The following is a 26,835-nucleotide window of genomic DNA, read 5'->3' as shown; positions in this document are numbered from 1 at the left end:
ATAATTTAGTCCTTTATCACAATACAGTTGTTCAGGCTCAAATAACTTTTTCATTTTTCAGACGTGCAGAATATGGTAACGCTTAATTTTTGTTCTACAAGTGGGGACCTGCAGCATTAAATGATCTGAAGAAATGTAAAGAGTCTGTGGCAGAAGTTCAGCAAATATCAAATCCCGTTAGTGTGCACTAGCTATCCTATCGCCCCACTCCTTCAAACAGATGTGCAAACTTGTTGATTTACAAAAGAAAACATTGGTGTTGCTTTTCAGATAATTCACCGTCACATGAATATGAAAAGATTGTGTCTTGTGTGAATGTTATAATAATGAATTTCTGTGGAGAATTTGATAATCAACCCCACCTCCCTCAAACGGGGTCTGAAGAAGCAGTGAAGGACAGTTATTTACAGTAATTGTCTAATTCTTATGTCTGAATGTGGGGGTAAAAGCAATTAGCTGTCCTTTCGGCCTTGAGAGAAGGAGGAGTTAAACCCCAGCAACCCCGTGGCTGGCAAAAATGCTCTTTTGCTGGGGACACTGACATTTTTAGCTAACTTTCAAAAAAGTGCATTTGCTCCAATGGTTTTTGTGGGGAGGGGAAACTAATTCAGCGAGCAGGTTCTGGTACCTGGTGTGTGCGTATTTTAATGGGCGTCTCAGCAGCAAGCAATTCCTTCTGCCATCCTGTGAAATCCATGGAATTTGAGAAGGGATTAGCAGATCCTCTCACTAGGACACCGCTCTCGTGTTGCAGCCTTGCATTGAAGGGACGTTGTCTTTTTTGCTCCCAGTCCCCTGCAGAGCAAAAAGGTTTGTCGGATTCAGGCGAGGACCCCCAGGGAGAGGTTGAGCCCCCCCACCATGGTCTGGGTCACAAAGAATCAGCTGGCGAGCGCGACTCTGAGCACCCTGCTCCCGCTGTTGCCTCAGTCAGTGCTACCCTGAGTCCCGCTTCTGAAGCCCAGCTTGCTCCTATTCAACAAGAACTGGCAGGGGTAAGTGTGATCCTACCAAGTACTTCTGCTGCTGAGGGGATGAAAGAAAAAAGTCCCTTCTACTAGGAGGACTCTGTTACTGTTAACTTTAGATAGGGCAGCTCACTATCTGCCTGGTTCTCTGATCTCAAGCGTTAGTCCCCTCTAAGCTGTTGTTTCAATGAGTAGAAATGAAATTTGTTTGGGACTCCCTGGTGGGTGTAATTATAGAAGACACGTCAAGTATTCATTTTAACATTTAGGGTGTAAACTGTGTGTTTGCTAAGGATAAGAGCTTTTCTAAATGAGTGAGAAAGCGGGGAGAGAGAGAGAGATATATGAGGGATTTGCTCCAGGCAGTTAGAGGATTGCGTATTCCCTCTGAGCCGTAATGCTGCAGCTTGACAAAGCGAGCAGCTGATGCTGTTTCCACTGCACATCAACAGGAGCTTGTCGTGCCAACCTGTGGTGTGCATAACAGTTTAAAAGCAGCAAGAAAGATGCTAAAGCAGAATTTTGAATGTAGGTACTTGGAAAAAAAGAATCAGTACCTTGAGGTAGGAAAAGCTGGAAGTGCTGTTAATTTAAGATTTTTCTACTGATGCAAACATTTTTGTTAAAGATTAGATGACTAAAAGACTGCTACCATACAGTCGTTCAGAGCAATTTTAAGTGTTCGTAATCCGTCTGGTTGGCGGACCGTGTGTTCTTGGTGCAGGGGAACTGCCCATTGTGACCACACACAGGAGGCACGTACTCTGATAGACCTTTGCCTGTTAAGGCTGCTCCACGCAGTACCTGCATGCTTTTCTTGCACTAGTATTTTTTTTTTTTTTCTCCCAAGAATGGGCCGTTTCAAGTAAACTCCGTGCCAAATGGATTGTCACGACAAGGTACCAACAGCTGGAGGTTAAGCACCTTTCGCTGTCCAGACTGTCAGGTGTTGCTTGAGGACCTGCTGCAGAAATCTTTCAGTTTTTTTTTTTTGAAGGTTAAAGTTTCAAGGGTTAATATTTTAAAATATAGCTGGTAAACGTAATCACAGACTTTTATGTCAGTTTTCTATCATTTGAAATTGCTGCGTTACTGGAACTGGCCAAGAGAACTGCATTAACCAGACTTTCAGGAAAACTGCAGCAAGCGGTCGTTACCTTAGGCTTGTTCCTAAAGAGCAGAAAATCTTACCCCAGTTAACCCAGGTCTGAAAGAAATTTAAGAACCAAAAATGCTGTTGGGGAATGTATGCAGGAATTCTTGGCTGTACGCAACAGATATCTGTGCACCCTTGAACTTCACTCCATTCACTTAAATTTATGGAATAGTACAGTGCTCAGTATAGGCATGTAACTGGCCTTCATCTGCGCTGGGAAGCGTTCTTCAAATTATCCCAGTTTCTTAGGGTAAAACTGTCTCTTACCTCGACATATGCAGGAGGTGGATGCATCTTCAGGGTGCTCCTACTGGTTTGCTGGAGCAGAAGGTTTCACGTCATCTTCCCAGGACCTTGGGAAGATAGATGAATTAAGACTGAGTTCTGAAGAAGAGACGCTTCGTGTTTCTTATTTGCTCGGTATTGCTTGTACAGGCACAGGCAGGTATTTTTGCTAAGACATTAAGGTGGTGTGGCCAGAGATACGGCCTCCTGCGGAGCTGCTGCTGCTGTCTTGGCTCTGGGCCGTCTGACCCAGCAGCCTCCAGCAGCGTGGAGCCGTGCCGGCCGCGCTCCGTTCTGTACGAGTTCTGGTACAGCTCCTAAGCAACAGCCGTGCTTAGCAAGGTGCAGAGTGTCTGGGTCGTAGACTTGCTGTACCATGCTCTGAAATCCTTTTATATAGGACTTTTTACATCTTAAATGTATTTTTCAAAGATAAATGCTGTAAGTGTACTCTTAGAGATTTCACCTAATTACGTTGTCCTTTTTTTGCTTTACCTGAATTCTTCCTTGCCTTCCCTGTTTCTGCTCGTTCTTGTGAATAAACAAAACCTGATGAATTTGTTGAAGTTTGTGTAAGTCCTTCTGCTAGTTTGTTGTAACAGCTGTGTGAGGAAGTACTGGGTGTAAAGCAGCAGTATTTGTACTTCAGTATGGAATGATTAATTACTTTCATTTGCACTTTTAAAAAGCAGTTGGTAGCCTTTAAAAAGGTAATTTGGTTAATTAGAAATGAGTCAGAATTGTAGGAGCCTCTGTTCAGAAATTGTTGTAACTTTTCTGTAGCTGGGTTTCTAAAAGTAAGGGGAGGAGGGACTAAGTGAAAGGTGGCTTCTGTTCTTAAATGAGGAGTAAATTGTAGGTTGGATTTTGATGTTACTGGTTTAAGTGTCTCTTCAGCTTCTAATTTCAAAGAACTGAATGGAGAGAAGTTGAGTCACCTTAATGGCTGCTTATAGGATGAGATGGCCCTGGCCTTCATTTCTGTTGTGGAGTAGGCTTGTGTAAAACACCTATTGCTGTAGAGTACAGATGGAGTAGCCTGGAAAGAGAGGCCTGGAATGGAAAGGCTGGGCTGCTTACAGTTATCACTAATTGGAATCTGATGTTTTTTCCAGTCTGTGGAGTGAACTGTTTTGTCTAGTCTCCCCAGTTTCTCCCGAACAAGCAACACTGGTGAGCAACTTCTGGCTGTGGTGGGAACTTACTTGATAGTATGGCTTCGTAAGAAAATGAAGCGTGTGCCAATACAGCACATTGGTGTACCCCACCCCCCCGTGCCCTCTGCCTTTGACTCTGCCAGGTTTGACCAAAGGTGCCGAGAGGGTTGGAGATCTTGGCCCTGGACTCGTCTGTGGTCTGGGGTAGAGGCAGACTGGAGAGGAGGGACATCGTGCTGCCTCAAGCACTTGGCTTCTCGCTGCAGGTTATTCCACGTTGCTTGTCGTCTAGGTAGGACCTGTGGGAGATCAGGGTTCGTTAGGTGTGTGTGTACGGCTTCATTTTCTTGAAAGCCTTTCGTCTAACGATGAAGGATTTAGGAATATTTTAGGAATATTATTTAGGAATATTTTTCAAGATCTGTAAGAGCGAGTTGGTCATTGGTGAAAGCATTATTATAGCAAGAAAACTTGAGATTTATCCAAGGTTGAGGAGACCTGATAGGTGAATGCCCAAGTAATGGGGAGCAAACACTGACAGCAAGTTTTTTAATAAAAGCAAGGAAACAGAATAGTGTGTGTCTTTGACTGGATGCCGAGTTTAACAAAATTAAAAAAACGGCTCCTGGTAGTGTGGGTAACTCTGCAGCGGGGCAACTTGTGCATAGCCTCATTCATTTGAAAACAGAAAATCAGACCTGAATGTCTTAAAGGCTCAGGCAGGAGTTTCAGTACTGAGGTAGACGTAAACGGGGTTCTTTGGCCTCTCCGTGCTTGGGGTTCAACCTCAGGGGTTATGACAACTTCTTCCCTGGCCTTTAAATTCCTGAGTCCGTGAAAGATTGAAATCTGGTGGGAGCTATTTGCAAGGTCTGTCCCAACTTCCCCAGGCGAGAATTGACAGTGTGAGCAGTGTGTGAATGGGCAAGGATGGGAGGGAACGTACCAAATGATCTAGGTGTTTAGATGCCTATGTAGGAAAAAATACATTTGAGAGAAACAGAGTCCATTTTTACTTCTATGGAGCATCTGCTTTGCCTGGGGTTGGCAATGTCCGTAACTGCTGTAACACTTGTCAGGTGTCCTTTAGTCTCCTGCAACTCTTGGGCTAGGGAGCATGGAGATCGTTCGGAGAGAGCAGATGCCTCGCTCTGCTTTCCCCTCGGTAGGTTACAGGGTTGGATTTGGACGTTGATGCTCCTTGCCCACTGAAGGTGGTGATGGTATACTTTAGTTGTGCTTGCATCAGTTAATGAAATGACAGTGATGTGATAATTTGAAGCTTGTGCCATACAGGTTTGACTTTTTTTATCTGTTTTACTTGAGCATTGAGAATACAGCACATAGTAGGAACAGCTGAAGTTTTTGAAGTTCAGGAGGAAATCACTTATAGACTTTTAAGGATTTTTGCACATAGAGATCTGCAGTTCCATTCATGCAAATTTTTTACCAAATGGTTTCCTTTTGCTTTCAGGATTTTTGCTAAAAATTGAGACGAATTGCTGGTGTATGTGAGAACACTTTCTGTGCAAAACAGATTCCCCCCCCCGACTTCAGATGCTGATTGCTGAAACAGATGACATGGTTTCCCACTTTAGCCTTATCTTTTGGGAAACTAGTGTATGTTGGCAAGGGAGATGCCTAATGAGGGTGGAGTACTTGACCAATCGTGTAGGAAAAGCACGGATCATCAAATACAGCATTAACGCGACTGGGCAGATAAGTGTGGATGGGGGGGTGTTCCAGAACTGTCAATAGCTTCTCATTCCCTATGCTAAAGGTTTCAAAAGTACTTGACTGGGATGCTAGCGAAGCAGCTATACTTTTCTATTAATGTAAAACAAAACAGAAAACCCCTTTAACTTAATTGCATAGGCAAAATGCAGTGTAAATGGGTTTTTATTAGCATCAAATGAAATACTGATAGTACAGTAGTATCTAGATTCTAAATATATGCAGTGCCAAATAGAAAGCTTTGTACTTTCTGGTATTCTTATATCCGAGGCATGTCTTTCAGATGATAGTGCTGTGCAGCCTTAACCAGTCCTGCTGTGTGTTGCCCAGTCCTGGTGTGTCTGCCTGTTCTCCATGCCACTGTGTGGCTAGCTGCAGCGGGGAAGGACAAGCCCTGGGGCTGCGGTGGGCTACGTCTTCCCCAAGTCAGGCAAGCTCTGAAGTGGGGCTGTGGAGGCAGGGTGTCCGTCTGTGCGTCCTGGGGCAGGAGTGGGACGAAAGGGGGAGTGTGGGTCCGGTACATCTGGAGGTTTTGTAATGAGATGGAGGTGCTCATGCTGCCCTGGTCACCTTGCGTAGTGAAAGGAATACATCATGGGATTATGTTTTGCAGGAACAAGGGAAATTATATCAGCTGAGGATCTGGTAGAGCAAGTAGAGGAGAGAGACCTAGAAATCCTCAGAAAAGATGTGAAACTTCTGTTGAAAGACTTTTTGAATATTGTGATAGTTGGTAGCCTGTGATGGTTCCTGTTTTGTTCCCGGTACTGTAGAAGATGCTAGGAGACTATCTGTTGTTAATTCCTGTCAAAATATCATGGTACTCGTTTTTAGAGCGTGCTTTGAAAGGCATTCCTCCAACACCATCCTTTTGTTGAAGGAACTGATGGCAGGTTACATTAATTAGGAGAAGTGCTTTGGAATGAACTCCCAAATAATGGGTATGTTCATGATGAGCTTGCAACTTCTATGATATTTTTTAAATCAAACCAAGTTAAAAAATTGTCATTTTCAGATTTTCAATATATAGAAAATTGTAACTGTAATAATTGTTGCATAGTCTCTAAGGATGTTAGTGCTTGGATATGAATTTTCAGGTGTCTTATTTGTAAATGAATATTTTGAATCAATCTTATTTAATAGCATCTGAGTGAAACTCAATATGCCTACATGTAAGTCATAAAAATAATGCTTTGCCTTGAGTGTATATCATTGACAGTAAAGAAAAAAAATCTCCAAACTGATGATTAAAACGTGGATGTATCCAAAGAGATTGAAGTGTTCAGTATGTGATTTTTGTTTTATCGCTCTCATCTGATTTCAGAGATCAGCAGATGGATCAAGTCCAGAAGATGGAGATGGTAAGAGATTTGATTGTAAGATTAAAAACCACAAGTACATGTCTCTCCAGGATTTCGTGCGTTTTCTCTAACTGCTTTTTTCTACAGAATCTGATCGAGAGGATGGGAGCTACTGTCCACCTGTAAAGCGTGAGAGAACTTCATCCTTAACTCAGTTCCCTCCTTCTCAGTCAGGTAAATGTTGTTACGATATTATATATGAGGTGGGTTTCCTTCTTATACTTTTTTTTTTCCCCCCAGTCATGTCAGCAGTCTTATTACTGTCTGCTGTGCTTTGGTTTAAGACCACAGCAACCGTGTACTCTGACTTTTTCTATGGTCTGTGTTAGCAAATTTAGTGAAGCCCGAAGGAGTTGATTGATGTGTGTTTTAAAATATTTTCTATCTGTAAGTTTATATATATTTGTAGTTTCGGCTTTTAATCTTCCACTGTTAAATTGAAGAATTTACCAGAAATCTTTTTTATTTGCTGTGATCACATCGCTTCTTAGCAAATTTATATAAATGCTACCTTTTTCTTAGTTACTCAGCTGCCAGGCAGATCTTCCAAGTCTCAGGTCATGCTTAAGTTGTTTTAGTCCTTTCCTTTTCTCCCATTCCTTTTAAAGTGGAAAGGATTCGGTGCACTTCAGCAACGTCCTCACCTGGCCAAGGCAGGAGAGAACGACCACTGCCTGGTTGTGTAGGCAGCCAAGGCAGCAGAATCGCTGGGAAGGCCGGGCAAATTCTTGCGATTCACATACAAGGGAATGGTCGCGGTTGATATTTCTGTTCACCCACAGGACTGGTCTCTCAAATTCCTGCCCCCTCTCTTTACAGACAATAAGAATTTTTTAGCTTTGGTCAAGAATTATATTAGTTAAGAAATGTCAGTGCTTGGCTTCGCGGTTTGGAGACTTAGCTACTTTGTTTCCATCATCTTAGTTGAAATAAAGGAGCTGAGAAAAACAGTAAAGGAGAGAGCAGTAAAAAATATTCCTTTAGCTTACAGCACATTCAGGAAGTGTGGCTAAAACACGAAAACCTAGTTATTTTGCTTTTAATTTTAAAGAAATAAGTGACTATGGAATTTAAAATGTAGTTGCTGATATTTTATGGGCACGGTACTCTCATTTCATACTGCCAGTTCTAGGCAGGGGAGCAATCCCTTCTCCTTAAGATCTGGATTTTCTGGCTTGCAGCTTAGCGGGTTTCAAGGTGCAGCCCTGTTGCTTGAGTACAGCTCAGGGGGCCAGCGTCGCTGCTGGCTGACCGCTTAGTAAAAGAACACTGCATGCACGAGAGTAATGAATAGGATTTTTTGTGTCCGTAGATTTTTCTTTTAGGATAACAGAATGTGTCTAGCCTGTTAGGAGCTTCCTTATTTATTGGACCTTATATTCCCTATCATCACTATAATCCTATAATCACTAACTCTTCTAGTCTATAATGCCTTTATCTTTTGAGACTAGAATCTCTAAAATCTCAGATTTTGGTTAATGCTAACATTTGTTAAGAAGTGGAGGAAAACAATTTGACTCTTCGTGGTTAAATACTAGACGTTTCAGGGGTCCAGTATACTTCCTCAGCCCCTGCTTGGCTAGTGCGCTTTGGGTATGGTCGTTAGGCCCTGTTTGACTCCCTTGTTCTCTTCTGATGTGTGGTGTTGTCAAGCAGTGACAACTTTGATTAGAATTGCAACTTCCATAAAGGCTTCTTTGAATATTGCTGACATTATTTAATGGCCTTGTTTTACAGCAAATCTTTACTTTCCAAACCTCTTAAAATTTTTGTGGGGCTATGTTTCTCTCAAGGGTAGGGAAATTTTGCTTATATGAAACCTGCATTGTGTTTAAGCTTAAGGCAGACCATAATAAAAAGAGAGAAGATGGAATTAAAGGAAAGAAGCAAAATTGGGAAAAAAAAAAAAATCTAAAACTTAAATACAAAAGGCAAGTGCTGCATCTTTTAGTATAACTGTGTTCAGAGATGAGTTTCCTTTGTCTTTTCAGCATACTTAACCTGCTTCCACAGCCTCAAAAAGCTGAAAGAGCTGCTAAATATTGTCATACTTTACCTCATGCGAGATCATCCGTCGGAGACAAAACCCTCAGCCTGCTACTGTTGTCTTGTGACGCTTGATGCATCTACCTCCTGCTCTGATCATTGCATTTCATAAACTGCATTGACTGTGGTTTTTTTTGTACACCAAAAGTACTTCAACTGCTGAACAGGGACCCGACCAAACTCCTCATTACTCACTTCTCTAGGTCCGAGCAAAGGGTAGAAAAGAAACGCTCTCCTTTGCCTGTTCCTTTCACACATTTTTTGCTTTTTTGTTGGCTGTTACGCTGCTGAAGTGTGACATCTGCAAATACTCCGATGTACTCTCCTCTGTTTCTGCAGAATTTTTGTCCTTGCAGGACAGTTCAAACATAAGTTGCCTCGCTCTTAGTGCAAACCATGCTCTTGCTCTTAAGCCTTCTGAGGAGCCCAGGTGTTAGCTTCCACTGGTTAGCAGGCATTACACTCCTTTCTACCCTCTCTGCAGAGGCCTTTTGAAATGTTATACGTATTTTATAGTGGTATTATACAGTCTAACATTGGTTTTAATTTCTAGTTCAGATGCGATTCAGACTGGGAATCCTGTGTTTATCTTTCCTCCTGAATAAATGAAATCTGCTCTTTCTCTCTTTCAGGAGAAACTAAGGGGATTTTGTGCACAATGACCTGTTTACTTCTGTGGATGTAATACTGTTTTAGTTTAGAAGAAAGAAAAACCTAAAATAAACAAAAATTACTAGAAAAAGTTGTTTTCAATTTGCAGCCTTGATACGTCTGGGAATGGAGTTTGTAATTAAGAACAACATACACAACTTCTCTTTATTTTTCTTTTTCCTTTGACTGCAGTAACAAAGAACAACGTCTTTATGCCATCAAGCTTCTGTGAACCCTCTACAGGCAATTCTGACTCGGAACCAGGTGAGCTTCCTCATTTTTCTGCTTTTTCTCAGCAAAATTCTGTCAGGCTGCCACAATCCAAAGTACTCTGATACTTCCAAAGCAAGACCCTATCTGGGAGAATGGAAGTGGCGATGGTTCTGATCTTACAGGTGTTCTCTTCCTCACTTTGTTGCTTGATTTCGTGCTTGCTGGAGGTGATTAAAATAACAAATATCAAAATTCTTAAATGCTTTGGGGAGTGGTGGTGGAAGACTGCGATATGACTCCATGCCCACCTGTTAACCTCAAGATAAAACTAATGGGAAATTGTCATTTATCTACTTTGGATACTGTTTTTTTGATTTTGAAAATCAAATCAACCATAAACTATGGTCTTGATGATGTTCAACTGTGACCTGTGAACTCTATATTCACAGTACCGCTTATTTTGTTAATCACAGGTGTTCTGCAGTTTGGTGTATAGCACGTTGTTATCTTATGCTTAAATGTCATGAGAATAATCATAGAATCATAAAATAGTTTAGGTTGGAAAAGAGCTTTAAGATCATTGAGTCCAACCGTTAACCCAGCACTGCCAAGGCCACCACTAACCCATGTCCCCAAGCACCACATCTCCCCGGCTTTTAAATCCCCCCAGGGATGGGGACTCAGCCCCTGCCCTGGGCAGCCTGGGCCAGGGCCTGGCAGCCCTTTGGGGGAAGAAGTTTTTCCCAATACCCAACCCAACCCTGCCCTGGCGCAGCTTGAGGCCGTTCCCTCTCGTCCCATCGCTTGTTCCTGGGGAGCAGAGACCGACCCCCCCGGCTCCAGCCTCCTTTCAGGCCGTTGCAGAGAGCGATGAGGGCTCCCCTCAGCCTCCTCTTCTCCAGGCTGAGCCCCCCCAGCTCCCCCAGCCGCTCCTCCCCAGCCTTGTGCTCCAGCCCCTGCCCCAGCCTCGCTGCCCTGCTCTGGCCACGCTCCAGCCCCTCCATGGCCGCCTTGGGGTGCGGGGCCCAGCGCTGAGCACAGCACTCGAGGGGCGGCCTCACCAGTGCCCAGCGCAGGGGACGATCCCTGCCCTGCTCCTGCTGGCCACACTGTTCCTGACACAAGCCACGATGCCACTGGCCCTCTTGGCCACCTGGGCACACTGCTGGCTCATGTCCAGCGGCTGTCAACCAACACCCCCAGGTCCTTTCCCACCGGGCAGCTCCCAGCCGCTCCTCCCCATGCCTGCAGCGGTGCCTGGGGTTGTTGTGCCCCCAGGGCAGGACCCAGCCCTGAGCCTTGCTGACCCTCACCCCGTGGCCTGGGCCCATCGACCCAGCCTGGCCAGGGCCCTCTGCAGAGCCTCCCTGCCCTCCAGCAGATCGACACTTCCACCCAACTGGGTATCATCTGCAAACTGACTGAGGGTGCCCTCCATCCCCTTGTCCAGATCATTGATAAAGATATTAAACAGGACTGGCCCCAGTACTGAGCCCTGGGGAACACCACTGGTGACCAGCCGCCAACTGGATGTAACTCCATTCACCACCACTCTCTGGGCCCAGCCATCCAGCCAGGTTTTTACCCAGTGAAGAGTGTGCCCGTCCAAGCCATGAGCAGCCAGTTTCTCCAGCAGAATGCTGTGGGAAATGGTGTCAAAGGCCTTACTAAAGCCCAGGTAGACAGCATCCACAGCCTTCCCCTCATCTGCTAAGCGGTCCCCTTGTCATAGAAGGAGATCAGGTTGGTCAAGCAGGACCTACCTTCCATAAACCCATGCTGACTGGGCCCGATCCCCTGGTTGTCCCATACGTGCTGTGTGATGGCACTCAGGACGATCTGCTCCATGACCATCCCTGGCACCGGGGTCAGGCTGACAGGGCTGTAGTTCCCCGGATCCTCCTTCTGGCCCTTCTTGTAGATGGGCGACACATTTGCTAACCTCCAGTCAGCTGGGACCTCCCCGGTGAGCCAGGACTGCTGATAGATGATGGAAAGTGGCTTGGTGAGCACCTCCACCAGCTCCCTCCGTGCCCTTGGGTGGATCCCATCCAGCCCCATAGACCTGTGTGTGCCCGGGTGGTGCAGCAGGTCGCTGACCCCTTGGATTATGGGGGCTTCGTTCTGAGCACAGTCATTATGCCCCTAAAAGGAAACATTTTATAACCATACCTGGTAAGTGCTTAGGAACTCACTTTGTAACAGCTGTGGATTTATGAATATTATTTTTTTGATATTTTTATATTTTACATAAAAGCCTTAACTGTAGTGAGTACAAGCAAAGGAATTTCTTTTACATTCATACTATAAAACATAAGGTAAAAGCTAATGGAATTACAAGAAACTAATATTAAGCAATGAAGTTTAACTTGATTTATGATCATCAGCAGTTGGGTGCTTGTTAGCAGCTGTCATGTTCAGTCATACCTTTGATCGTCCGTCCTTTATTTTGAGTCTCACTTAAAACCTCTGTTAAGTGCCTCTGTTAAACGGCTGTTAAGTCCTTCACAGAAGGAACTCCATTTCTCTTGTGAAAATGGTCTGGTTTGTGTTTCTCCTGAAAAACAATTTTCAATTTTTTTCTTGCGACAACTTGTCTTTCTGTCTTTTGTGATGTATGTGTGGTGTGATGATCCCTGAAAATTCAGGCTTCTTTTGGAAGGAGGGCATTTGTTCTTTGGGAATCTCCTTCTGACTTTGGGTATTTATAAAACTCGTGGGTTGTTACAATGGGAAAAGCATGAGAAATTTTATGACTGATTGAACATATGCAGTATGTTACAGCTCTGTCCTTGTAATTTGTATTTTGCCTCTAGAGGAAAAGAGCAGTGGATTCCGGCTGAAGCCACCAATACTTATCCATGGTCAGGCACCTAGTGCAGGTGAGTTCTTGTTTTCTGCAGCAGTACAAAGAAACCAGTTCAAGCATTTTATTTATTTGGGAGTTTCCTAAAACTGCCGTTGTAGCTGGAAGGTGGCAATACCTGTGTTTATGCAGAAAAAAATCTTGCATTCTCCAGAGTGGTTACGCCCATATCCACTGTGTAATGACCTGGATCAGTTACGCATTTCTGAAATGTAGCTCCCAGTTGTCTCTGCTTAGCGTGCTTCGATTCAATTCTTTGAGTACTCCTGGGCTCCATGATCTCAATTCCTTTGGTAGCAAACTGGAGCAAAAGGGGTGCTCCAGGAGCGCACTGAGCGCGTTCCAGCCGTCGATGGGCACGCGGTCTGGGAGCAGGCTAGAGCGAAGTCTGAAATGCCGTTCGCTCCCGATTCCTCCTCTCCCCGGCCTTTGAAGGTAGCGGGGATGTCAGGTCCTTGATCCTGCCTGTCCTGCCGTGCAGTCTGGCTCTTACTGGGTGTCCTGTTTGCTGATGTAGACCTAGCCAGTATGGGAAAGACATTAACATTACAGCTTCTTAGGAGTTTCAGAGAACAAAACAAAACTATTTTGGCAATGGAAGTTATTATTTATTTTATATATATATATATATATATATGTGGAAACTGTTTATTTCATTTGCAGGAATAGTAGTAAACTTAAAAAAAGAACAAGGTTTTTTGAGCTGACATATGAATGTTTGAACTTAGGATAGTTGTTATTTCGGGTGTTGTCATGTCCTTTGAATATGGAGCTACTTGCAGAATATTCAGCTGAGTTGCTATGAGTAACTTCTGTTGCCATATTTCATTGGATCAAGAGTTCATCTTTGTTTTGTTCAGTAAAGAAAACTGGAGCTTCTGGGATTGCCATAACATTCTAGAGTTGATGTTAAGATTTTTTTTTTTTATTAGGTTGTTTAAGGTCAGTTGGCTTTTTGAATCAGAGCAGAATTAGAGTTGTAGTGCCGTGTATCTTACTATAGCAAACCAGAGGCCACGTTAATTCAAAAAGCCAAAAGGTTGTTAAATGAGACAACGTGTAAGATTATTACACTAACAATACATTTGATTGTATGAAGGAAAAAAAAAAAAATCATTTACCAGTGTCTGGAAATAACTTCCTTAGAAGGAGAAAAGAAGACTTAGAATGTGTAGTTGAGTAATATGTCAGTGAATAAATGGGATTGCTTGTGTGCTGTTCATTTCTCTTACATTTTGACTTTTATTTCTGAATCATAACCTCTCCTTCTGTGCTTTCCTGGATAAAGCAGAGAATATATTTTAAAGTGTCTTTTAAGGCTAGGAATTTGTCTTCTCTATTTGGGACTAGTTCTATTTTGAGGCAGAGTGAGGGATGGGAAAGAAGGGGGTGGAAGCTTTTTAAATGTCTGGTTTTCCACTGTATGTTCTGTTGGAAGCAGTTACAGAGTGGGTTAGATGGAGTTGAATTTTTCAACTTTAAAGCTTTATAGCTCCTGAAAAAACTTTGTACTTGCAGGTCTCCCTAGCCAGAAACCGAAGGAACAGCAGCGAAGTGTGCTACGTCCAGCAGTATTACAGGCACCGCAGCCCAAAGCTTTCTCGCAGATGGGTAAATAATGCTTTTGCTTTCTAGAATACCGCAGAGGGAGAACAAAAATACAAAGTCTATTTAGTGTAGCGATTTGTTTCTACTCAGTATCCACCTTTGTTTTGCTAGGTTTCTCCTTTCAGAAAAGAAACATCTTATATGTTAAGTATAGCATATCTGTTACATAAGGGATAACGCAGCTGAACCTCAGTTTTTGTATAGGATGACTGTCTGACATTGCCAGGCCTCTAACTTTGGCCTAGTCCACGCTTGGTTTTTGGAATAAAATGACTTTTAAGGGTGGCAGCGTTGACCGTGGTGTAATAAACTACTGCATATCAATCGAACAGGAGTGATAGACTTCAGCTACCTGCACGGTGATGTAAAATGCCTGAATCACTCGGAGGTGCCTCCAGGCTTGGGGACCATGTTGGAGTTGGGACTTTGAGATACGCTTCTAATTCTTAGTTTGGTCATGTATATTATGCTTATTGTATTGTTACGGAATTTGATATAGCTAATAGAAATAGGCATGATTGAAAACTGGAAGTTAAAGCAAAAAAACTGTTCAAGGTGTCCATGTCTCCTAAACTCCTATGTTTTCCCAGCCCCCTGCCTTTGTTATTTGGAAGTTCAGCTGAACTGAAACAGAAGTAACTTCAGTTAATGCTGAATCTGGCGTAGAACCAAACGTTTCTAGCTTGATTTCTTGGCATGCCTGTTGGCACAGATTGGACTCTACAGAGGACTTAATCTTGGGGTACAAATTTTCAGTGGGAGTTCAGTAAGTAAGAAGCTAGATGAGTCCAAAGAGGAGCCCTGCTGGCTGTGAACAGTATTAGATTGGAGCAGGGCAATTGCTTGAATTTGTATGTGTTGAAGTCCCTGCAGCGTTTGTATAGATTAAGTGACTTTTTGCTGACTTGGTTTTCTGCATTTGGAATTTTGATTCTGCTAAGAATTACTGAATTGTGGTCCTCATGGCTCCTGCAAAATGCTATGGGAACTCTGTATTTTACATTGCAATGTTTTGTGGACTTAAACAAAAAGAAAACAGCATGCAGTTTGCTATGGAAAACTTACTACTTTTAGGACAATCTGAATATCTAGAGAACTTCTGTCATTTTCTCCTTCCTTATTGCAGTTCTCAGCAGTGGCACCAATGGTGTAAATATCCCACCAGATTCTGCAGCCACATCAGAATCACTAAGTAATGCAACGCTGAAAAGTTCCGACTCTGAAGACAAGGTGAGTTGGAGAAGGACTGGGAGGACACACAAGGTCACAGACTTTAAAATAGTATTCTCTGAACAGAGTCTATTTGTTTAGTAACGTGAGTGCAGTTCATCAGTGATAGCCCCCTTATCTATCCATGCTGTGGTAGTGCAGTTTAGGTGTAGTAGTAGGTTTTATACTGTCCTAATAGTATGCTATATTTATCTTTACTAACTCAAGAACTGTAACAAAGATTTACTGAACCCACAGTTTAGGATCGTTTTTCATACCAATTTTCCCTCACAAAATATAAAAAAATTGCTCAGTTCTGCTTCTGCTCTCATTGGTTCCTCTTAGTCCCTCTAGCTTTATTTCTAGTCTTGCTGTAAAGTCTTACTGCTGCTTGCGTGATGCCATTCCTACCACTGGTATTGGATTCCTGTCATGTGGATGTCTTGGTTAGTGGACTGATGGTCAGAATACTGCTTTTTCATCTGATCAGATTGCATGAAGAAATACATCCTCTTTCTGCAGGTTCATCTCTTACTCTGTGTGCAGGGAGTGGGTCAGGAGAGTAGGGAATTGTTTTCTGCGAGGGGGGGAAAAAACGGTCTCCTCCAGTGGCTGTTGCCAGGTCTGACTGGTGCTCCTGTCAGGCCAGAGACTAGGAAGCTGGCTGCTCATGGCTTAGATAAGTGCACTCTGCGCTGGGTTAAAAGCTGGCTGGACGGCCGAGCCCAGAGAGTGGTGGTTAACAGAGTCAAATCCAGTTGGCGGCCGGTCACCAGTGGTGTTCCCCAGGGCTCAGTGTTGGGGCCGGTCCTGTTCAATATCTTCATCAAGGATCTGGATGGGGGGATCGAGTGCACCCTCAGTAAGTTTGCAGATGACACCCAGTTGGGTGGAAGTGTCGATCTGCTGGGGGGCAGGAGGCTCTGCAGAGGGCCCTGGCCAGGCTGGGGCGATGGGCCCAGGCCACTGGGTGAGGGTCAACAAGGCTCAGGGCTGGGTCCTGCCCTGGGGGCACAACAACCCCAGGCACCGCTGCAGGCATGGGGAGGAGCGGCTGGGAGCTGCCCGGTGGGAAAGGGCCTGGGGGTGCTGGTCGACAGCCGCTGAACATGAGCCAGCAGCGTGCCCAGGTGGCCAAGAGGGCCAATGGCACCCTGGCTTGTGTCAGGAACAGTGTGGCCAGCAGGAGCAGGGCAGGGATCGTCCCCTGTGCTGGGCACTGGTGAGGCCGCCCCTCGAATGCTGTGCTCAGCGCTGGGCCCCGCACCCCAAGGCGGCCATGGAGGGGCTGGAGCGTGGCCAGAGCAGGGCAGCGAGGCTGGGGCAGGGGCTGGAGCACAAGGCTGGGGGGGAGCGGCTGGGGGAGCTGGGGGGGCTCAGCCTGGAGAAGAGGAGGCTGAGGGAGGGGAGCCCTCATCGCTCTCTGCAACGGCCTGAAAGGAGGCTGGAGCCGGGGGGGTCGGTCTCTGCTCCCCAGGAACAAGCGATGGGACGAGAGGGAACGGCCTCAAGCTGCGCCAGGGCAGGGTTGGGTTGGGTATTGGGAAAAACTTCTTCCCCCAAAGGGCTGCCAGGCCCTGGCCCAGGCTGCCCAGGGCAGGGGCTGAGTCCCCGTCCCTGGGGGGATTTAACAGCCGGGGAGATGTGGTGCTTGGGGACATTGGTTAGTGGTGGCCTTGGCAGTGATAGGTTAACGGTTGGACTCAATGATCTTAAGGGTCTTTTCCAACCTTAACGATTCTATGATTGTATGATTCTATAAGCATTTACTGGATTCCTGTTCCCGTCTAAAAAGGCTTTGGTTTTGAGCTGGGCGAACTGAGCAGTTTCCATTGCACGTGTTCAGTCTTCCTTCTCAGACTGCCTAGCAGAAAGCGATTCCCTGCCCATGAATAGTGGCTTTACTGGTGTCGTCTTGTTTTCTAACAGTTGAATGTGGATGATGTTGGGAAATGTGAGGATGGAAAGCATATGGGCAACTGAAGTGAATAAGTAACACATAAAGAAGCTTAGACAGAGGAGCTGATAGTGGGTGAAAACCCAGAGGCAGCAAATAAATTCCGTACAGGAAATGGTGGAGGGAGAGTGCAGGTAACAAGGGCTGAAAAGCTTCAGCTAGAGGAAGAGGCACCTAAGTGCATGAAAAGTTGCTTATTTGGTATCTTGAAAGGAAAGGAATGAAATAGTTCCTTCTCTGTTCTGTGCAAAGTGTATCCAGTCCTTTCCTTCCTGCAGGTATTGAGCTAACTATTCACATCTTGAGATACGTTGACTGAGAGCATGAGGAGGATGTTTGGGGATTTTGAGGCTTTGTGGGTTTTGGGTGACTTTTTAGGTTTGGCTTTTTTGGTAGCTTCATTAGACGGTGGGTTGCTTTTTGATGCCGTGTTGAGCATAGAAGTAGTGGTGTTAATGCGAGAGTATGCAATGGTTTACTTGAAATTCAAGTATCAATTAATTTTGAAATCTGAATATCTGAGCAGAAAGACTTCAAGTGTTGAATGGCTTTTTAAGGTTTAGTGAAGGACTACTGCCAAAATTAAGTAACAATAAGTAAATTCATTGCATGGATCAGTGTGAAGTTTTTGTGGGACATGCTTGTTACCTCTGTATGTCATTAGAGAGACCCTCTCTACATTTTTAACATCCAGAAGTCCTCTTGACTTTTTTTTATCAAAGTCCAGAAATACTGACCTAGGAGGAAGTTTTCTGATAGAAGAAAGCTCTTAAATCTAGATGTTAAGGATTGCTGAAAGCTAAATATTAAATGGTATAAGGCTTCATAACTGAACATTTGCAATTTTACCAAGGAGTGTGGTGGGATGGTCTTCATTGTCTTGGCATTTGTAGTCAGGATGGGCCATCTGCCTGAAGCTTTCTAGAACAGCTGTAAGTAATGGGAGTTCATACAGTAGTTGTGTTAAATGCTGGAGTCTCTCTGCAGAATATTGGATTGCTTGATAAGAGTGAATGGTTACTTCTGGAATTGTTTCATATTAGTAATTGTATGTGCAGATCCGTGGCATAGATTTAAGGTACTGCAGAGGGAAAGCTTCGTGGCGAGGGCAAGCACGTGATATTTTGCAGTTATGTATGAGCCTGATCTCCCCTTGTTAGAGCAGATGTGAGTCATGGTCTTATTTTACTGGCAGAAAAGATTTTTCTTTGAGGTCTCTGTCTTGTTCTTATACAAGGTAGCAGAGTGGGAACGTTCTCTATCTGGTGGTTGTCCTACGCTGAGCATCTCTGTGGTGACCTTTGGGCTAGGCTCTGTCTCTGTCTTGAAAATCCCCAGGAAACTGCAGGAGCCCTAAGCAACATAGTCCTTAGATGGGTACAGGCTCCAGCCTTCTGCTCAACCTCCCTTGACCGGTGGGAGAGTCTGGTGGCTGAAAGTCATCAGATGTGCAGGGAAGCTTGACAGGCTGCTGTTCGAGCCTGGCATGCAGCCCTTGGCCTTTCTGGCAGCAGGGAGACACTGATCCTTATCCAGAAGGAGGATGACCTGTTAAGGAGATCCTAGGCTAATGATTTTTCCTTTTGTTCAACAGAATGCTCCTTTACCCTGTCTACACCATTCAGTGGTGGAGGACTACTCCCAGCAGGCAACACTGGCCCATTTCTGACTACCAGCAGAAAAAGGATGTCTTTGAAATGCCAGAATTAGAATCTGAAGGCAGATGATACGGCTAGGTTACGCAAAGGTTATGTCCCTTAAACATAAAATGAGATTTGCAAAACTCCTTTGGACCCAGTCCAGTGTTGCTTTCCCACTGCTCTTTCCCCCGTGCAATGTGTGTGGAAAGTGCCGTGGCTGGCAGCCCATCTGAAGCACCTGTAGACAGCACCACCCTGCCTGAGAAGCTAACAGGAGGAACTGGAGATCTGTGTGCAGTGGCAGTTCTGTAACCTTACTGGGATCACAGATACAGGAGGTTCACTTGGACAGCTGGAGTACTGCATTGGGTACATAGGGGCTTTTTAGGAAGTAAAGCAGGAAAGACAAGAAGGGGATGGGTTCTGCTGTGCTCGAAGAAGCTGCTTGAATGCAGAGGCTTTGGTTTGGGAAAGGTGCTGAGTTCATCAAGGCTTTATAGGTTAAGATCAGAGGAGAAGCCAACAAGGAGGAGATTTAAGGTGAACCTTCGCTAGAGTTGGACCAATCAAGAGGAGAAAGTAGCTAAAGCCCTTGGAGAACTAGAAGCTTTACAACTGCAGACCTTGGTTCTAAAGGGGAACTTCAAGTACTTTGGCACCTGATAAAATGTCCTGATAGAAAATACTCCTGGAGATTTTAGGAATAAGTTGAGGACAGTTTTCTTGATGCAGGTGCTGGATAAGTTGACCAGGGAGGTATTCAGCTGGACCTGGTGTTCACAGCAAAGAACTGCTTAGAAATACAGCGGTTGAGAGTAGCTGTAGTTGCAGCAGCTATGAGATGGAGTTTGAGATCCTGAGGGAAGCAGGGAAGATAAGTAGCAGAATAAAGGCCCAAACTTCAGGAGAGAAGACTTCAGCTTGTTCATCGAGCTTGTTGGTAGGATCCTGAAGGACAGAAGGGGTCAGGAGAGCTTGCTATCTTTATGGTCAACCACCTCAGAGAATGAGTAGTTTATCCCAATGTGCAGGAAATTGTGCAAGTGTGGCAGGAGGCCAGCGTGGATGAACTGGGAGCTCCTTACATCCAGAAAGGGAGTGTACATAAGTTGGGAAAGAAGTTGAGGTACCCAAGAGGTGTACAAAAGGATTGCCTGGGTGTGTGGGGAGAGAACTGGGAAAGCCAAAGCTTAGCTGGAGTTGGAAATGACCAGGGACGAAAGGGCTGCAAGAAGGACTTCTACTGGTATGTTAGCAGCAAAGGCAAGATGAAGGAAAAATTTAGGCCTGCTGCCAAATGTTGGAGGAAACCTAGTGATGAAGGACATGAAAAAAATCTGAGGGAGTCAATGCTTTTGCCTTGTTTTTTACTGGAGAGGCCTGCTGTCAGGTCTCGCAGGTCTCGTGTCCTAGGGGAAGTTTGGGGCAGTGATTTATTACAGTAAATTTGCCTGAGGACCATCTAAGACAGTTTGACACATACAAGTCCATGGGACCAGATAGGATGCATCCATGGGTGCTGAGGGACCTGACTGGTGTTACTGTGAGACCACTGCCTGTATCAAAGTGGTGTGGAACTGTGGGAGGTCCCTGTTACTGAGGAAGAAGAGAACATGGCACACATTTTCAAGAAGGGCAAGAAAGAGGATCCAGGAAAGTAGAAACTGCTCAGCCCCTTCCTCTCCCTTCCTAGTGAAGGAGTCCTAAGATACAAAGCACCTTAAAGTGACTGACAACAGCCAGCACAGATAAAACATGGTGACCAACCTGATTTTTTTTTTTCCCCCCTCTGAGATGATTGGCTGTGCAGAGAGCAATTCTTGTTGATTTTGACTTTAGCAAGGTCTTTGGCATGACAGTATCATCGTCATAGCCAAATTGGAGAGAGACGTACTTGTTGGGTGGAATTTAGAGGGGGTGGAAAATTGGCTGACCCAGTCAGCTTCGAGGGTAGCAGTCAGTGGTTCAAAGTCTGATGGGCAGGCAGTTACTAGGGGCATTCCTTTAGGGCTGATATTGAGGTCAGTACTATTTAATGTTTGCATGAACAACCTGGCAAGGTGGAGTGAATCTCGTTAAGTTTGTGGATGCCAGTAAACTGAGGGAAAGGGAAAACGGTCAATATGTTGGAAGGCAGGGCCATTCAGAGGGATCTCAGCAGGCTGGAAAAATGGGCCAAGAGGAACCAACTGACAGTCAACAAATGCACAGTCCTGTACCGGGGGTGAGGTAACCCATGTGTCACTAGGACTGGAGAGTGGCTGCCTAGAGAGCAGCTGTGCAGACAAGTGCTTGGAGATCCTGCTGTTGCATGAAGGATGTTGAGACAAGTTCTCCTGTACAGAATTTATTAGCAGGGTCTAGAGGTGATAGTACTACTTCTAAGGGTGACAGTTATTTTATTTTGGAGGAGAGGAGAGCAAAAGGGGAAAGAAAAGGGAAAACTTCCCACGGGCCAGCCAAGAAGACAAGTGACAGGGGTTCCCCAGACAGGCATCTTCCCCTGGGCGTCCTCTCCAGTGGAGCAGGTGGTACCCCATAATACTCTTCCTGTAGTAACTATATAGTTTTCATCAGGATATCCTCAGACTTCCTGCTGGTTTTTTTTCTGCCTATGATGCTGTTAATGCTGATGGGAGCTTGCTCTGAGGGGCAGCTGCTGTGTGCTGATGAGTTGTTAGGTTTTGCACATGCGTATTGTTGGGTCTCCTAACGAAAATCAAAAGCTACAGGGTAGGAAATCAGGAGAGAGGGAGGCGGCGATTCCCATGCTGGTTGCAGTTGCTTCCCAACACCACTATAGGGGTTTGCAGGTGCAAGGCCGTGAGTGTAATGGGACGAGAACTATAGTATAAGAATAATAGGAGAAAATACTGCCATGGCAGCTGCAGTGAAAGGTTACAGAGCCGCTAACGGAAAGCAGGCTGCAGAGGTGCAGTAGAAGGTCCTTAGCGTGGCAAAAGGTTCAGGAACCTTGAGGTCCTGTGCAACAGTGATGAACAAGTTGAACATGAATGAGCAGTGCATCCTTTTACTGATTAAGACAACGTACTGGGCTGCTTTACTAAGACTGCAGCCGTTAGGTTCAGAAAAGTGATTATATCCCTTTAGTTGCCACTGGGGGGTGGCATCAGGAGTATTGTGTATGGTTTGGGGCTTGCCAGTGCGTGAAAGATAGTTACAAACCACCAAGGTGACTAGTGGCTGGAGCACGGGATGTCTGATGAGAGAGTGAAAAAGCTGAGAATGTTCTGCTTGGCCGAGGGGAGGGAATGGCATTGTTCTCCTCAACTGTCTGGTGGTGGGCTGTAGCAAGATAGAATGAGACTTGGAAGTGCCTACCAAACAAGTGAGAGGCTGCGAGGGTGGGGAAGGGGGATTCCAGTTGGGTATTGGGACCCAATATTGTCATATTTTGTGTAGTCGAACATTGAACCAGGCTATGCAAACTAAAACGGCCATCCTTGAATTTTTTGAAACTTGACTGTACGAGGTCGCAGGTAGCCTAACGTAATTTTGAAGTTGATGCTGCTTTGAGCACGCTTTGGACCAAATAATTGTTAGAGATCCCCTTGAACCTTAACTATTCTGTGATTCGTTAAGAAAGATGATCTAAACAACAACAGAGGATTTCTTTAAATATAAAATTTGCCTGGTAGCTCTGGAGATGTTATTGGCTTGTCACTGTAAATGACTGTGTGACTCTCCATGTCATAACGTGTGGCTTTTGTTTAAATAAACTCAACTACCTAGGCTAAAGTTTTCAATTTCTTTTCTTTAGGCAGGAGAATGTCAGAAAAAAGAGTCCAACAATACTTCAGACGATGACAGCTGTGAGAAGGTGGAACTAAATGCACAGCAAGCATTTGTATTTGGGCAAAACTTAAGAGACAGAGTTAAGGTAAGCACGTGTTCGTTATCTTGACTAAGAGTTGATGTGTTGAGGATAAGAAGCAGCAGAACAGATCATTTGTTGGTGTGAGCATTACACACCGTTTATGAAGTACTTTGAAGCCGCTGTGTAACAGAGTTAAAACTTCCATTTATATATGCAAAATTAGAAGCTGTGAACACAGTTCGGTTGGCTGTTTAGTAAAACTGGTCCTCCAGACATCTAATAAATGAGTATTACTGTTCAGTAGCATAAGAAGCTTTTTCAAAAATAAACACATCTATTGCAATCATAGGTAACATCTAAAGCTCAGCGTGATGTAATGTTTTCTCTTACCTTTTGGGTCAGAATTAAGTTGAAATGTGTTCCTAAGATGCTCCCGTGCAACCAAGATTTCACAGAAAAGGTGAGAGAAGAAACACAGGGCAGCCTGGGTTCAAACCTGTGCATGGAGCAGTTGGGTTGGATTGTTAGTACCTCCTGTTGAAGACAGGATTTGCGCAGGTTTACCAGCATAACAAAAGAAAGTGTAACACTGGGACATAGGCTTGTATTGTTTTGTTGTAGAAAGTGTTTGTGGATGGAACTTTGTCTTGGGAAAGAGCGAGCTGAAAATTTTGTGGCCAGTAGTTAAAACTGCTAATACATACTTGTTCTTTTTACAGCTAGGAGATGAAGGCGATGAAACTGCCGATGTGCAGAATGCTGGCCTTCCTACATCAGACGTACCTTCTGCAACAAATTATTTTCTACAGTACATCAGCTCCAGGTGAGACTACAGGGAAACCTATAGGGCAGTTTTCCTTATTTCTGTGTTCAAAATTGCTTGTGATTCTGCTCTTTATTGGATGCAGGGTTTATACTGGGTCAGTGGGAACCCAGGCTTCTGGAGAATGAGGTGGCAAACTTCCGATGTGAGGGAATCCTCATGTCAAAGGAGGTGCATTTGACACCATTTACTTGACCAGGTCTTCACCAAAGCCTCTTCAGAAAACAACTAACAAGCATAAGATGAGAGAAGTAGTCTCATGAACAATTAGAAAGAAACAGTGATGGAATAAATAGGAGCTACCAGTAGAACGCTGTAGAGATCTGTGCTGTATTTGTGTTGTTCGATATGTTTCATATATGATAAGGATAAAGGAAAGAATAGTTTAAAAAAAAGGTTATTTGTTCATGATAATAAGCTTTTCAGAGCAGTATAGAGGGCCTGTATGAACAAGCAGGAACCTAACTGTGGGAGGGCTTTGAGAGAATTTCATATGAGGCAATAGCATCAGAAGAAATGTGGTGTAGGTACACATAAAGTGAGGCAGCCAGGCGAAGACTGTGCTAATTCTATATATGCAGTGGTGAACTCTGAACTGACAGCCTTCTAAGGCTAAGATGTCGATACCGCTCTATGAAAATGTTAGCGCAGTAGTGGTCAAAAAAATCAAGTAGTGTTACAGAGAGCAGAAAACAGAAGAGAATTTCTTAGTACACAGAGCTGTGAATTCAGTAATAACTGGAAAAGCATGGGGGGAAAATGCCTCCGAGAGCCACAGAGTAGAGCGACATCTCTGCTCCTGGAAGAACCTGAGCTGCAGATTGTTTGAGGCCATGAAATAGTTGTAGGAAAAGCACCAGTGTGTGCTTGCCTTGTCCTTACAGTCTGCATTTTTAAGACCCCATTGTTCACCTGCACGGCCTTCACCACAAAGCAGGCACTAGGCAGTTTTGCAGTCTTAATCCCTTATGACATTGAGGTTTTCAGATGATGCACTGGAGAGGCAGAGAACACCCCGGAGTGGCAGTGGATGCCAGGTTGATGCCTTTCCAGAGACTCTGTTGGATTTTTTTTAAATCAGATTTGGCAGACAATAACTTCTAATATGTGGGCTTCAAATACTGGAGTATTTGTTTATATCTTTCAACCTGTATGACAGCTACTGCCATATTTCGATTGAGTCTTCACTTTGGGAGGATTTATTCATGGCAGGTCAGTTGCCAGAAACCTACTTTTGGGTTTGCCTTTAAAAAAAAAAAAAGCATCTCTAAGCAGAGTTGGCTCTGGTTTTTAGCTGTCTGAGATGGCAAGACATTATGGCAGTTGACTTGTAAAAGGAAAACTGCTCCCTTTGTGTAACACACTGCCAGTCCTTTAAAAATTGTAAATGTACTCGGTCACGTGGCAGATATCGGTAGATCATACTGAGCTCCCAGTTGGCGTTTGGAGCTCAGAACTGTGGTGTTTAATTCCTTTAGTAGGCAAAACTTTCTTCCCCTGAGGATTTCCTCTGTTCTTTGCATCTCCTTAATCAGAAGTAGCAACTCTACATGCAGGATTTAAAGGTTTGGTTCCGCTTGAATAGCGTAGTGACATATGTGCCCCCATTTTCCAAACTTAGTGAAATGCACGTAGGCTTGATTTCAAATGGTCTGCATTCTGCACGTTGGCTTAGTAAGCGTGTTGATGTCTTAGAGCGGTATGCCGGACGGGAAGGCAGGTGAACAATGACTTGAGTCTGTAAAATAGTAAAACTATTGTCCTTCCCAAATGGGATTTAAAATCTGTTCATAAAAATGCCACATGGGAGGAGGATGCTTGTTCTGTAAGGAAGATGTGAGGGCTGAGATCTGATCGTGAAACTTCTTGGGGAGGCTGGAGCATTGCAGCCAGACTAATAAAAGGTACTACTTATCCCTGCTGTCTTTGCTTCAGTTATGATATTGCAAGTGGGTTTGTTTCAATTCTTTCCCTTTCTTAGAAAATTGACCTAAAAATGTGTCGTGGTTCAAGTTTGTGCATGTAGAATACTGTTAAAAAAAAAAAAGTATGTTATATGATTAAACAGTAAGTCCTCACTTAGCAGTTAGCATGGCTTAATATGTAATTAGATCTACAAAGGGAAGATACTTAGAGTGACAAAATCATCTGCCATTGTTCTGGGAGAATTCTCACTCTGTAAAACCAGCATATGCTCACATGTTACTAAGTCGAATTAATTTTTGCTTATGTTTCTGTGTCAACCAGTGCTTAGTTTTTAAAGCCAGTGCCAATCGCTCACTTTCTGAGGAATTTTGTCAGTAGAAGATAAACAGATATTTTTCTGACTTACAAAACCTGTTTTGGTTTGGGTTTTTTCTTTTTTTCAGTGTAGAGAACTCTACAAACAGTGCAGATGCATCTAGCAACAAGTTTGTGTTTGGACAGAACATGAGTGAGCGAGTCCTAGTGAGTATCCACTGCGTATGAAATGTTGTAATTTTGTGAGTAGTTCGCGTTATGGATTCTCACTCAGGAATTTTGAGACCCTTTAATTGTCCTTGTGACTGGAGCATGGCTTGCTTCCAGTGGTTTCCCTTATAGGTAACTTATTTTGAGCGCAGCGTGGGGGTTTAATTATGAGCTATTGTCTGTAACAGCAGTGCTCTCCAGGATTTCCCTGCCAAGCTCTGCTGGTGTAAGGAGAGTGCCTTCTCTGGAGTGCGTGTGGTTCCCAATTCCACGCAATTTATGGCACAGCTTGCTTCTTTAAATGGCTTCTTCAATATAAATATTTGAGGGTGTTCTATGTTTGCTGTCCTCCGAATTGAGCAAAGGCCAGTTACAGGACTCCCCCAGTGATGGGACTCCAAGCCCAGCAGTAAGGCAGCCGCCCCGGTACCGAGGTGTGATTCAGGAAATTCTGGTTATTGCGTAAGCTGTAACTTCAGTGCCTTGCTGTTCCCTGCTGTTGTTTTTATTGCTACGCTGGTACAAAAGGGAAACACTTAATGCTCTGCAGTCATACCTGTCTCACCGCTGAGCGGGGAGTTCAGTCAGGTATGCCTTGGGTTGAACTGTAGCTGAAATTGGTTTGCTTTGCTGAACATAACTTCAAAATAAGGGTTGAAAATTGGTTTCAGTTCAGGGGAAATTAATTTGAACTTGTTTTCAGGTCATGCTCCATTCAGTTCCATGGCCGGGGTAGTAGGATAGCTTTTACTGTGAAAGCATGTAATCTGTGGGATTCTTCTTTTGCCGTATGGTTTATAAACACTAGGGCTTCCCTCAGTAATTGATCACTAGTCTTGTTCTGCAAAATTAGTGTATGCTACCTCTCTTCT

General features: G+C 44.3%; 1 protein-coding gene across 4 annotated transcripts in view; it reads left to right on the top strand.

Moving 5' to 3' along the window:
* Positions 1-26,835, top strand: part of RANBP3 (RAN binding protein 3) — a 58,507-nt gene that overhangs the window by 19,677 nt on the left and 11,995 nt on the right. For 2 of the 4 annotated variants that reach the window (XM_082331374.1, XM_082331373.1), the window contains exons 3-12: positions 792-995; positions 6,625-6,661; positions 6,749-6,835; positions 9,551-9,622; positions 12,388-12,453; positions 13,956-14,048; positions 15,172-15,275; positions 22,633-22,752; positions 23,409-23,512; positions 25,882-25,960. In XM_082331374.1, the coding sequence (XP_082187500.1) occupies positions 792-995; positions 6,625-6,661; positions 6,749-6,835; positions 9,551-9,622; positions 12,388-12,453; positions 13,956-14,048; positions 15,172-15,275; positions 22,633-22,752; positions 23,409-23,512; positions 25,882-25,960 (966 nt within the window). The remainder of the gene's footprint in view (positions 1-791; positions 996-6,624; positions 6,662-6,748; positions 6,836-9,550; positions 9,623-12,387; positions 12,454-13,955; positions 14,049-15,171; positions 15,276-22,632; positions 22,753-23,408; positions 23,513-25,881; positions 25,961-26,835) is intronic. The other 2 variants (XM_082331376.1, XM_082331375.1) reach the window with 1 other exon arrangement.

This window comes from Platalea leucorodia, assembly GCF_965183815.1.
Source record: "Platalea leucorodia genome assembly, chromosome: 21".
Taxonomy (NCBI): Eukaryota; Metazoa; Chordata; class Aves; order Pelecaniformes; family Threskiornithidae; genus Platalea; species Platalea leucorodia.
This window is presented reverse-complemented; position numbering and strand designations above follow the sequence as displayed.